The 12,733-nt window shown below is 38.0% G+C and overlaps 1 protein-coding gene across 1 annotated transcript; it reads right to left on the reverse strand.

The window, feature by feature from the left end:
* Positions 1-10,234: 10,234 nt before the first annotated feature.
* On the reverse strand, positions 10,235-11,252 carry LOC103452714 (uncharacterized). Its single transcript, XM_008392244.4, has 2 exons — positions 10,927-11,252; positions 10,235-10,672 (listed from the first exon to the last, which is right to left on the reverse strand). The coding sequence occupies exons 1-2, from the start codon at positions 11,027-11,029 to the stop codon at positions 10,551-10,553; spliced, it is 225 nt and encodes a 74-aa protein (XP_008390466.1). The 5' UTR covers positions 11,030-11,252; the 3' UTR covers positions 10,235-10,550.
* Positions 11,253-12,733: the final 1,481 nt, after the last annotated feature.

A 12,733-nucleotide genomic window follows, 5' to 3' on the forward strand; every position in this document is an offset into this window, starting at 1 on the left:
GTAAAGATGAATGTGCTTTTTGTCGCCAAAAGGGGCATTGGAAGAAAGACTGCCCCAAATTGAAGAACAAAGAGAAGGAGAAAGCAGGTTCTGAAGCAAATATTGCAAAATCTGGAGATGATGATGATTTCGAGTTTGCTTTGGCTAGTTCATATGCTAATGGTCACTCAAATGAGTGGATTTTGGATTCAGGTTGCACCTATCATATGTGTCTCATTCGGGAATGGTTTTCTAATTTCGAGGAGCTAGATGGTGGAGTTGTTTTGATGGGTAATAATAATGCCTGCAAAACACAAGGGATAGGCAAAATCTGTTTGAAGATGCATGATGGAACAGTCAGAGAATTAAGTGATGTTCGGTATGTACCGGATATGAAGAAAAATCTCATCTCACTGGGTGCATTGGAATCCAAGGGTCTCAAGATCACCATGGAGGGTGGAGTTCTTAAAGCTGTGTACGGGGCACTGGTGGTGATGAAAGGTACAAGACGAAATAACTTGTATTTCTTGCAGGGGAATACAGTTATTGGTAGAGCAGCTGTCACCGAAGCTGCTGACGCAGATAGCTCAGATACCACGAGGTTATGGCATATGCGTCTTGGGCATGCTGGTGAAAAAGCGTTGCAAGGATTGGTGAAGCAAGGCTTATTGAAAGGTGCAAAGGCATGCAAATTGGAATTCTGTGAGCATTGTGTGTTGGGTAAGCAAACTAGAGTAAAATTTGGCACTGCTATTCACCACACTAAAGGCATTCTTGATTATGTTCACACTGATGTTTGGGGACCTTCCAAGAATGCATCTTAGGGAGGTAGCCATTATTTTGTCTCCTTTGTTGATGACTTCTCTAGAAGAATATGGGTGTACACCATGAAGCGTAAAGATGAAGTCTTGAAGATATTCCTGAAGTGGAAAAAGATGATTGAAACGCAAAGCGGTCGAAAGATCAAGACTCTCAGATCAGACAATGGGGGTGAATATAAGTCTGATCCTTTCTTGAAAGTTTGTCAAGATGAGGGTATTGTGAGGCACTTCATGGTTAAGGAGACACCGCAACAGAATGGGGTGGCGGAGCGCATGAACCGTACTTTACTTGAGAAAGTTCGGTGTATGTTGTCTAATGCTGGATTAGGCAAGGCATTTTGGGCTGAGGCACTCACTTATGCAAGCCATCTCATTAATCGATTGCCAGCTGTTGCGAACGAGGGCAAAACGCCCATAGAGGTATGGTCTGGTAAACCTTGTACTGATTACAAGTTTTTACACATATTTGGTTGTCCTGCTTACTATCATGTCAGAGAAGGCAAGTTGGATCCAAGAGCAAAGAAAGCTCTATTTATGGGCTTTAGCACTGGCGTGAAGGGATACCGACTTTGGTGTCCAGATGAGAAGAAATTTGTTGTAAGCAGAGATGTGACTTTTGATGAGGCTGCTATGGTTAATCAGAACAAGCATGAAGGTGAAACTAAAGCGACCGAGACCATGAGTAGCTCAAAGCAGGTGGAGTTACTGAAGACTCCAGTTGTTCCAGTAAGGTCTGATGTTTCAAACACTAGTCCTACAGTTAATTTTGATGATGAGGACGAGGATGATGAAGATGAGGCACCTACCCAAGAGCCTCCACAGCAACAAGACTATATTGCAACCAGAAGATCGAGAAGGGAAATCCGAAAGCCTGCTCGATTTACTGATATTGTGGCATATGCACTTCCCGTTATTGAAGATGATATTCCATCCGCCTACAAAGAAGCTGTCGTGAGTTCAGAGTGCGAGTTGTGGAAGAAATCTATGGATGAGGAGATGAAATCTCTTCATAAAAATAAGACTTGGAAGCTGGTTCAGTTACCAAAGGGGAAGAAAGCAATTGGTTGTAAATGGGTGTATGCCAAAAAGATGGAATCTTTGGGAAAAGACAATGTAAGATTCAAAGCCAGATTGGTAGCTAAAGGCTACGCTCAGAAGGAAGGCATTGACTACAATGAGGTATTTTCTCCTGTAGTAAAACATTCTTCTATTCGTATTTTGTTGGCTTTGGTTGTGCAGTTTGACCTTGAGTTGGCCCAACTTGATGTCAAGACTGCGTTCTTACATGGTGATTTGGAGGAAGAGATTTATATGTCTCAGCCAGAAGGTTTTAAGGTTGCTGGAAAGGAAAATTGGGTTTGCAAATTGGAAAAATCATTGTATGGCTTGAAACAGTCTCCAAGACAATGGTACAAGCGATTTGATAGATTTATGATCGGGCAGAAGTACACAAGAAGTCACTATGACCATTGTGTATACTTTCGCAAACTACAAGATGGAACCTTCATTTATCTGCTTTTATATGTTGATGATATGCTTATAGCATGTAAGAGCAAAGTGGAGATTACAAGGTTGAAGACTCAACTAAGTAATGAATTTGAGATGAAGGACTTGGGAGAAGCTCGGAAGATACTAGGTATGGAAATTGAAAGAGATAGAGCGAAGGGCAAGATTAGTCTGTGTCAGAAGCAGTATTTGAAGAAGGTACTACAACGTTTCAGGATGAATGAAAATTCAAAACCGGTTAGTACACCTCTTGCCTCTCATTTCAAACTTAGCGCTTCTATGTCTCCTAAAACTGTTGAAGAGAGTCAGTACATGGCTCAAATTCCTTATGCAAATGTTGTTGGTAGTTTGATGTATGCTATGGTGTGTATTAGGCCTGATATTTCACAAGCTGTTAGTATTGTCAATAGATATATGCATAATCCAGGAAAAGGGCATTGGCAAGCTGTGAAATGGATTCTACGGTATATTCTGGGTACTGTGGATGTTGGTTTATTGTTCCAGCAGGATAAAATTACTGGTCAATGTGTTGTTGGATATGTGGATTCTGATTACGCAGGTGATTTGGACAAGCGTAGGTCCACTACTGGTTTTGTATTCTCTATTGCTGGAGGTCCAGTAAGTTGGAGGTCGATTCTGCAATCTACAGTTGCTTTGTCGACTACTGAGGCAGAATACATGGCTGTAACAGAAGCTATGAAGGAAGCCATCTGGCTTCAAGAGTTGCTTGATGACTTAGGAGTTCAACAAGACCATGTGGATGTTCATTGTGACAGTCAGAGTGCTATTCATTTAGCAAAGAATCAAGTTCATACGAAACACATTGACGTGAGGTTCCATTTTGTTCGTGAGATTATTGACGAGGGAGATATTCTTCTTCAGAAGATTGGGACCGCTGACAATCCTGCGGATATGTTAACAAAGCCAGTTTCGTTGCACAAGTTTAAGCACTGCTTAGACTTGATTGGCGTTTGTAAAATTTGTTGATTGCCCCATGGGAGAGTGGGAGACGACTATTAGGAGTTCTACTTAGAGGGTTTGAGCCAAGGTGGAGATTGTTGATTATTGACTCAAACAAAGTAGTCTAAAACCAACAATTAATTTCGGCTACTTTTGTGGTCAAAATTGTTGGATGGCATGCTACATGTGGGAAACAAAATACATGCAATTGTGCCTAACTCTTTTTGACTTGATGTTAGGTCTTTGGCCATTGATGTCTTTGAGAAGCTTTTCTTTAGCTATAAAAGGAGAGCAAGGTGTAGCTCATAAGCATGGAGAAGTAGAGGAGAACAAGGAAGAGAGAAAAATAGCAAGAAGCCATTCGGCATAGAGAAGAATTTTCTCAAATTGTCTTGCTTTGTATTTTTGGTTTTCTCTTCCTATTGTAAGTGTGAGAGCTTGGGTTATTTGGGTCTTTGGGAAATTGAGTGATAAACACTATTGTATGTTCTCATTGATTATAGTGGAATACTCCGTTGTCTCCAAACTGGATGTAGGCATTGCCGAACCAGTATAAATCTTGGTGTTCTTGTTGATAGTGGTTTTATTCTGTTCTGTTTAACTATTCACTTACAGTCGTATGCCGCTTCCGCACAACAAGAAAGCCTAGCTAGCTTCAATCACTTTCATATTTGGGGCTGTGATGCAGAAGCACGATTTTACAATCCATATGAGAAGAAGTTAGATCCAAGAACAAGGACCTGCAAGTTTATTGGATACTCAGAGAAGTCGAAGGGATATAAGTTTTATTGTCCCAATTCTCACACCAGAATACAAGAAACTCACAATGCAAAGTTCATTAAGAATACTAAGCCACCTCATTCCTCTATAGATGTTGTCACTTTTGAAGAACTTACTGATAATTCACCTGAGTCTACTATTGAAGCAACCAACATTCTTCTCCCCACTGATTTCATTCATGATACCAGTGACAAAAACTTGCATGAGAGACTTGAGACAACAGAAGAAGCACATGTCAAAATTCCAATTCACAATGAAGCTCATGATCCTCCCATTGACACTACAATTAACAATGATGTGATTGAAACTGTTGCAGAAGCTCCAAACACCACTACTGTTAAACCTCAATTGAGTATTGACATCCCTATACCACAAAAGTCAATCCTCAAGCAAGCACCATGCCATTGAGAAAGTCCGAGAAAATCAAGAAACCTGATATCTCTTCAAATTACTTATGTTTTTTTTTTGCAGGAATCTGAATCTGATTTTGGTGACATTGATGATCCAACCACAGACAAACAGGCAATGGAATCCACTCGAGCATACTTATGGCACACAACAATGCTTGAAGAACTTGATTCCATGAAAAAGAATAGGGTTTGGTCTCTGGTACAGGCATCTCAAAAGGCAATTGGTTGTAATTGGTTGCAAAAGGTTTCACTCAAAGAGAGGGATAGATTATAATGAGACATTCTCACCAGTCTCGTCCAAAGATTCACTCAGAATTATAATGGCTCTCACAGCACACTTCAATCTTGAACTGCATCAAATGGATGTCAAAACAACCTTTTTAAATGGGGAGTTAATAGAAGAAATTTTTATTCAACAATTGTTGAAAGGGGGAATGAGTCTATGGTTTGCAAACTGCACAAGTCAATTTATGGTTTAGAGCAAGCCTCGAGACAGTGGTACCTCAAGTTTGATGAAATCATATCTAACTTAGGTTTTGAAGAAAATAAAATGGATGACTACATCTACCTGGAAGTAAGTGGATCAAATTTCATCTTTCTAGTCCTATATGTGGATGACATGTTGTTGGCAAGCTCAGATATGCAGCTTCTGAGTACAACAAAGAACATGCTCACTGACAGCTTCGAAACGAAGGACCTGGGACAAGCTCATTTTGTTCTAGGCATTGAAATACAAAGAGACAGAAACAAGAGGACACTTGGACTATCACCAAAAGGCTTATATTGACAAAGTCATCAAGGGATTCAATATGGAAAAGTGCTCGGGATGAGAGATGCCTATAGGCAAGGGTGACAAACTCAATAGTGATCATGGCCCTAAAAATGAACTAGAAAGGCTAAGTATGAAAGACAAGCCTTTTGCATCTGGGAAGTTTGATGTACGCACAAGTTTGCACAAGACCTGACTTGTCATTTGATGTGAGTGTACTAGGTAGGTTTCAATCAAATCCTGGTACAACTCACTGGGTGGCGGCAAGAAAGTAATAAGATATTTGAAAAGGATAAGAGATTTCATGCTAGTTTACAGTCATATGGAGAATCTTGAAATTGTGGTCTACTGTGATGGAGACTTAGCTGGCTGCATAGATGACAGGAAATCTACAAGTGGATACATATTCATGCTAGCAAATGAAGCAGTGTCATGGAAGAGCAAGAAGCAATCTTCAATTGCCACTTCCACCATGGAGGTAGAGTTCATTGCATGTTACACTGCGACCAAGCAAGCAATATGGATGAGAAATCTTATCAAATGCTTGAGAGTGGTTGATTCAATACACAGACCATTGAAATTATTTTGTGACAACAAAGCAGATGTGTTCTTCTCAAGAAATGACAAAGGGTCACTAGCTTGTAGGCTTATGGATATGAAGTATCTGAAAGTTAGAGATGAAATAAGGAAGATGACTGTGGATACTGAACACGTTGGCACAAATTACATGCTGGTTGATCCCATGACAAAGGCTTTGCTAGTGGGAGTGTTCAAGAAACATGTTTATAACATGAGAGTTCATGAAACATTTGAATCTGCAAATGAGTGGGAGTAATGGTTAGACCACTCATCATCTAAATTCTATCAATTGTTATGCATTCATCCAATAATTTGTCATGATGATTATTGTTTTGTTCATACTCTTGCATAAACTAGCTGTCGATAGATGTTGTGAGCCAAAACTTATGCTTAAAGCTTGATTATTGAAATGGGTGAAACTGATATCAAGATAATCAGTCCCATACACCTTAGCATAATCTGCAGTCATGCACTGAGATCATGCACCAATAATTCTGGAGCAAGAATGCAGAAAGATATGCATTTGAGTTTCCATAGTTCTGTGTTTCGATTTTGGACATGCCTGTTTAGGGACAACCGTTGTGCTAATAATTCAGTGATCACCATGATACATGTTGCAATCAAATTAAAACACTTGACACTCAAAGTGGGAGAATGTAAGAACCATGTTGAATTGTCCAGTGTTGTGTTTCGAATCACAATTAGAAGGATGTTACTTGCATGGCAAGTAATCAGCCTTGCAAGTAATCAGCCTTCATTGTGATTAGCATGCATCGTGGAATTGTTAGCTCATTAGTTGACTATTGGAAAGACCTAATTAAGGAAGATATCAGTACATGCCTTGGTAGGACAATACATGGATTAAATGGTGATTAGAGGAATCAATCCAATTACCATAATAGGCGGTATTGGAGGAAACCCTAAGAGCTATAATAAGGATGTCCCTGCTCTTTCTAGACCATGTTCCATTACTCGAGCAATCCCTATTACTTGCTGGAACTCTTCTGCTAGAAGAAAGGAGAAGACACCCTGCCATTCACTTAACCAAATGGCTCCCATTGGTGCAGGTCTGTTTACTTCATTCTTCATGTATGTGTGTGTGTGTGTGTGTGTATATATTGCATGTTCTGCTTGTGATGCTAGTAACATGTTGGAACTGATACAACTTACATAGGGCATCTGTAAGCGACTAGCTGGGATTCTGAATTATGTGACTGATGTAAATTGTAACATGAAATAGGGTACCTGTAGTTGACAAGCTAGATCAGATGTCTGTCTGAATTCTCTAGCTAGTGAAAACTCGCTGGTCATTTTGACACCAATACTGGCTCTTTAAGTTCATTGCTCAAACCCTGTAAAGGCCCTCCATATATGAATTCTTACTTACAACACCGTTACATACAACCGACCTCTCAAATCTATTGTCACGTGATCAGCACGTTAAGAGCTGGATGTGAGAGGTCAGTTGTACACAACAGTTGTAGGCATTCCCAAATTCACATTGTGCACTCAAATGCTTACAAGCACCACCACCAAACCTTATTCCACTAAGTAGGGTAAGTTATATGAATCTTAGAACGTTATTGCGCATGTGCGCCAAGTCTTCCGTTAGCTCCAATTACTACATATATTTTCTTATAATCTTTTTCAAAGTCTTCTTCTACCTTTTTTTCCCTAAGCCTCTGTCTAATAGTCGCATCTTCTAACCAGAGCACCTGTAGGTCTTCGAGTTCACTTGTCCAAACCATTTTAACTGACTTTCTCTTATATTATCTTCAATTGCGGCCACTCCTACTTTACCCTGGATATCCTCTTTCTTAATCCTATCCATCTTGTGTGCCCACACATCTTTTTGCACGTGTTGCTTTTTGAACACCCAACATTCCGTTTCATAAAGCATCGCTGGCCTTATTGTTGTCCTATATAAATTTTTTCTTGAGTTTTAATGGCATACGACAACCGGATAACACACTGACGCACTCTTCCCCTTTATTCATTCAGCTTATATTGCGCACTCAAATGCTTATAAAAATTAAAAAATTAAAAAAAAATTTGCTTGGCATCTAGCCTTCATTACAAACTTTAGGATATCATCCTCATTTCTCCACTTTCCGCAATAGGACAATTTGATCTTTAAAGGAAGAAGAAGACAGATTCACTCATTATTCACATCCATCCATCCATCCAAGTGTTAGTGATGTTTGAAAAAGAAAAGGGTTGGTGGCACTTTTTTATTCAGACAAATTGATATTCTAAACCTACTCTACTTTACAAAGAGGAATGATAATTCTAACTCGAGTGAATGCAAGTGGAGAGGTGGACGCACTGCTTTGATCAACTGAGATGACCTGCACCTGCATTGTCGGTGATATTCACCGGTGTGAAAGTAGTGACGATCCAGAACCCCAATCAAGGCTTATGGAGCCTACTTATATATCAAATTTCCCTGCTTTGATTCCTGAAATCAATCAAGGCTTATGGAGCCTACTTATATATCAAATTTCCCTGCTTTGATTCCTGAAATCAATCAATTCAAATTATGAGTCAATTTGTGTGGCCTTTTTGTAAAGCCACCGACTAAGAAATCAAATACTGTAACTGCCTGACACAAACAATTTGGAGGACGGCATTGTTGTACTGGATTTGCACTTTTGATCCAAAGGTACATTTTCTTTGTTCCACCAGTTTCATCCAGAAATTGTGCTTCACTGTTCCTCCATTATTTGTTTTGGACAGATTGTATAAGATTTATTTAATCGATATTGTGTGCTGTTAACCTGTTTTCAATCGGTGATAACAAATGCATGTGTCATGTTTTTGGTTTTTAGTCTTGTTTTCTTGAGAAGGGAATGAGTAATAAAGAAAAAAAATTCATGACTCTCGTCTTGATTTTTATATCACCATAATCTACTTATCCAAAACTTCGATGTCATCAAATCATGGAGAACTTATAGCTTCTTCAAGATCTTGGGGTCAGCTTAGGTGGTGACGGTGGATGGGATAATGAGTTAAGGTTAGATAGGTCAAGAGTTCGATTTTTTATTTTATTTTATATAACTGAAAAACAATCTCAAACTTTGAATTGTCCTTGCATTAAAAGTTCAAATCCAACGTTAGACAATCATGGACGTAAGTTATGACATTATTCTAACAAACGATAGTGTATGGTAGATTAATAGTTAGTTGTTAGAGAAAAATCGGTAGAAATTGAACTCGCATCATAATACATATGTATGATTGCTTGTTGTCATTACGTAAAATTGTCATCTGCAAGTTTTGACATTGTTCTATAACCCTTTCTTTTTCAGTTTTCAGTTTTCCTTTTACGGATGACAAAATAAAAAATTGTGTCACTTTTCAATTTTTTGAAATCTCCCTAAAATCAGTCAAGTTTTTTATTTCATTAGTTTGGACCTCAGCACCAATTCTACGTCACAAAACGTGCAACGCACTCCAAACTCAAAACTTAGCATTTGGGTCGACTTGGACCCGGCCGCACAACTCTTGGTTTCGAGTGAATCAAATTCAGGCCTCGAGTGCCTCAGACCAACCTTTGGATCTAACAAAGTTCACCAAAAGTCATCCGAACCCAAAAAATTAAAAAAGGCCATATTTTTTTTTTCACGTGTCTTTTTGTTCTATAACTTTAAATTCACAATTCAACAACACGAAAAAGAAAAGAAAGAAGTCATTTCTAAATTCTGCATAAAATGAAAAATGAAGAAAATTGCCAAACAAATTTCCTCATTATTATAAAATAAAATTTGGGTTTTCAAACGAACCGTTTGTATTCGATGTCATGGATGGCATATTCATTTGTGTCATATGGAGTAGATGCGAAATTTTGATGTTGGGTAGTAAATTTGTTTTCTAGCAAGTACAACAAGAAGAACAAGATATTTATTACAAAAGCAATGTGTTGGATTTTATTAAACTGCTGAAAAAAGTAGTTGGAAGCTTTTTGATATTTTCATCAGAATTCCCTGCACCTTGTTTGATTTGTCCTGTTAATTTATATGGATTTACAGAAACTGGTGAAGGAGATTTAATATATTCAGTTGCCAATACAAAAAATTCTGATCTATAATATCATCAAATTAAGATATTATATTAGTTTTCTAACCAATAAAATGGACTATAAAGCAAAACAAGTCAGTTGATCATGCAAAATTTGTTTTTTATTTTGGGTTTAATGGATCAATTGGAACTGGAGTAACGTGAAAAAGGCCGTTAAAGTAGTGGTATCACAAACTTATCATGTATAGTTAATTTTGTCTTTATTTTTTATATAACATCTCATGGGTAGCTTGAAATTCTTCTCCTTAACGTCTCCAATTTTTCTTAAAATAATGCAAAAGCCTTCTTAATGAGGACCAGGAAGAAGAGGTAAGGTGGTAGTTACAAAGAAACCAAGAGAATCAAGAAGAAGATAAGAAGAAAATGAAAATACTTCATCTAAATTTTCCATTAATAATCTCAATGTGATGTTTATCACATGGATTAGCCTATTCGTTAATTTAACAAATTACAAACTAAACAAAATACCTTTCTTGTAATGGGGGCAATTCTACAATTAAAAGCCTCACAAATCCCCCCTTCTTTTTCTCTACTTTCAGCTAGCTTTGACCCAAATTGTATGCACATATTTGCTAATTGCTGACGTGGGCTCTCTCTTTTCTTTGTTTTTTATGATTTTTGAGATAGATTTTGGCCTCAATTATCGATAGCCATAGCCATCTATATATGTTAAGAAGTGATGCTGCAGGCTGAGGCATTGGACTTGTCCAGAATAGACCACATCACCTGAACATCTTCATATGAGCATGCCATCACTTCACCATGCAGAGCCATCACGCTACTTTCACTCCCTGTTCAAATTAAGTACCATGGAAATCATCAACTCTTATGTTCCCATACATGACTCGTATACACAATTCACATCAATATCCATATGATGATATTATATAAGAGCAACATTCTCTTGCCAAACGAGTGTATATCCAAACTGTTAATCTGAACCGCATATTCTGACAAGAATCGACCGTTTAAATTCACAGTCTGACAAGAGAACGTCAACACTTTCCGGCACATATGAAAAGTGATGTAATATGTATGTATATACCTTGAAGCTGAGACTTCTTCTGCTCTCTCCCTCCTGGCTGCTGGTTGAAGTAAGTGCAAGCTTTCCTGAATGGAGTTGTAATAGTTTTCTTCCACGAAGCCATTTGTGCTGTTAAAACTTGGCGTTCTCCAATGAAAATGTTATGTTTAGAATACAGTAGTCTGAACGAAGAGGACGACTGAAATCTCTCTCAAGCCTAGCTTTTTATGCAGGAGCTGCGTAAGGAGGATATGGCACAATAGTTATATAAGATAGTGTGTATATATAGGAGTGGAGAGGAAGAGTGGGGCAAGATCCGTGAGATGGGCTTTTTGGAGATTAGAGGAACATCACTCTTTTATTTTAATTTTAATTTTTTAGTTTTTTGGTTTTTAAATTCTCTTATCTCATCATCTCAGCAAGGTCGCCGACTGCAACAACGCACATGGCGCACGCTCCCAAACACACCCTCTCTCTCTCCTCCCCCACCCCTCTCTCCCTTGGACTCTCTACACGTGAACACTTTTCTGAATGTGACGTATATTATGGAATTTGCTTTGTCCATCTTACTCTTTCTCCTCTTCTTCTTCTCTATGGTTGTTATATAAGTTATGAAATTGCCTTTCATTGGCCTAATTGACTTTTGGGTCACTTTACTATTACATTACACAGCGTTACAATCTTTATGTTGATCATTCTGCAATTATCCAATTACTTTACCCATTCTTAGCATGTCATACGAGAAAAATTAGGTTAACAAATGTATATCACGTGACATGATGAGTAACATACATTGTTTAGTTAAAACTTACACATGTTATAAGTTTTTGTTGCATTATAATATTTTTGTTTAATAAACTGCATGCCTATCTGATTCCCAAAATGTATGCAACTTAACAAATTTCGTTGCTCCTTTCTTTACCTGACAATTTAGAAAGTTTGGGCTGGGACTTCCTTGTCACTTGGCACGATGAGTGGCAATACTGTCTCATTAAACCATAACGTCTGTTACAAGTTTTTGTTAGTAAATTCAAAGTATGTAGTAGATGTTATGGATTAAGTGGACATCTTTGTTACTTATCCTCTCACGTGACATGAAGTTCACGTCTAAATTTTTGTTATTTTTTATGTAACACTAATACTTGCATGGATAGGTTAGATGCATTGTTGCGTTAAAACATAAAATGTGTTACAAACTTTTTATTTATAATATACATGTTATGTTTAATTGAACAATCATTCAGCATTCATCGTGCCTCATTATTGAAAAGTTCCTACCCCAATTGTTTTTCACCTGTCAGTCTGTCACATGCATATTCAGTCTAGTTGTTGCTTCAATTCATCTTTATAACTAATCTGTAACATTTGTGAGCGACTGACTAAGTGAGCCAGCACTCCGAACCCAATTCTGCAAGGGATATACATGACTATGGGACAGGCCTAATTATCCATTATTATCTCACACTTATGTGACTCCCACATGCAATGGTAGGCACAAAGACTGACCAAGACAGCCAAATCTATTGCAGTATTTATACATTTATATATGCTCATATATTATGTCAGGATGTGAAGGTTTAAAGAGTCCTTTATTTATGAATGGAGAAATTTTATGAGGGCTTATAAGTAAATTCGGTTATTCTTCATATTGTCAATTGGTTTAATACTAAAACCTCAACTTTCTTCATGGCATCAAAACAGGTTAGCCCACATGAGGCCCAACGGTCACACGTGCCCCACGTCACCCAATTCATGTTGTCCACATGTTTGCTTGAAAATTAGCCACACATGAAGGGACATGTAAAGTTGTGAAAGTTAAAGAGTTCCA

Source organism: Malus domestica, chromosome 16 (genome assembly GCF_042453785.1).
Source record: "Malus domestica chromosome 16, GDT2T_hap1".
Classification (NCBI taxonomy): domain Eukaryota; kingdom Viridiplantae; phylum Streptophyta; class Magnoliopsida; order Rosales; family Rosaceae; genus Malus; species Malus domestica.

Coding starts and splice junctions, on each gene's coding strand:
- LOC103452714 (XM_008392244.4), bottom strand. CDS start 11,029: ATGGCTTCGTGGAAGAAAACTATTACAACTCCATTCAGGAAAGCTTGC. Junction 10,673..10,926: donor GAAGAAGTCTCAGCTTCAAG/GTATATACATAC, acceptor TAATTTGAACAG/GGAGTGAAAGTAGCGTGATG.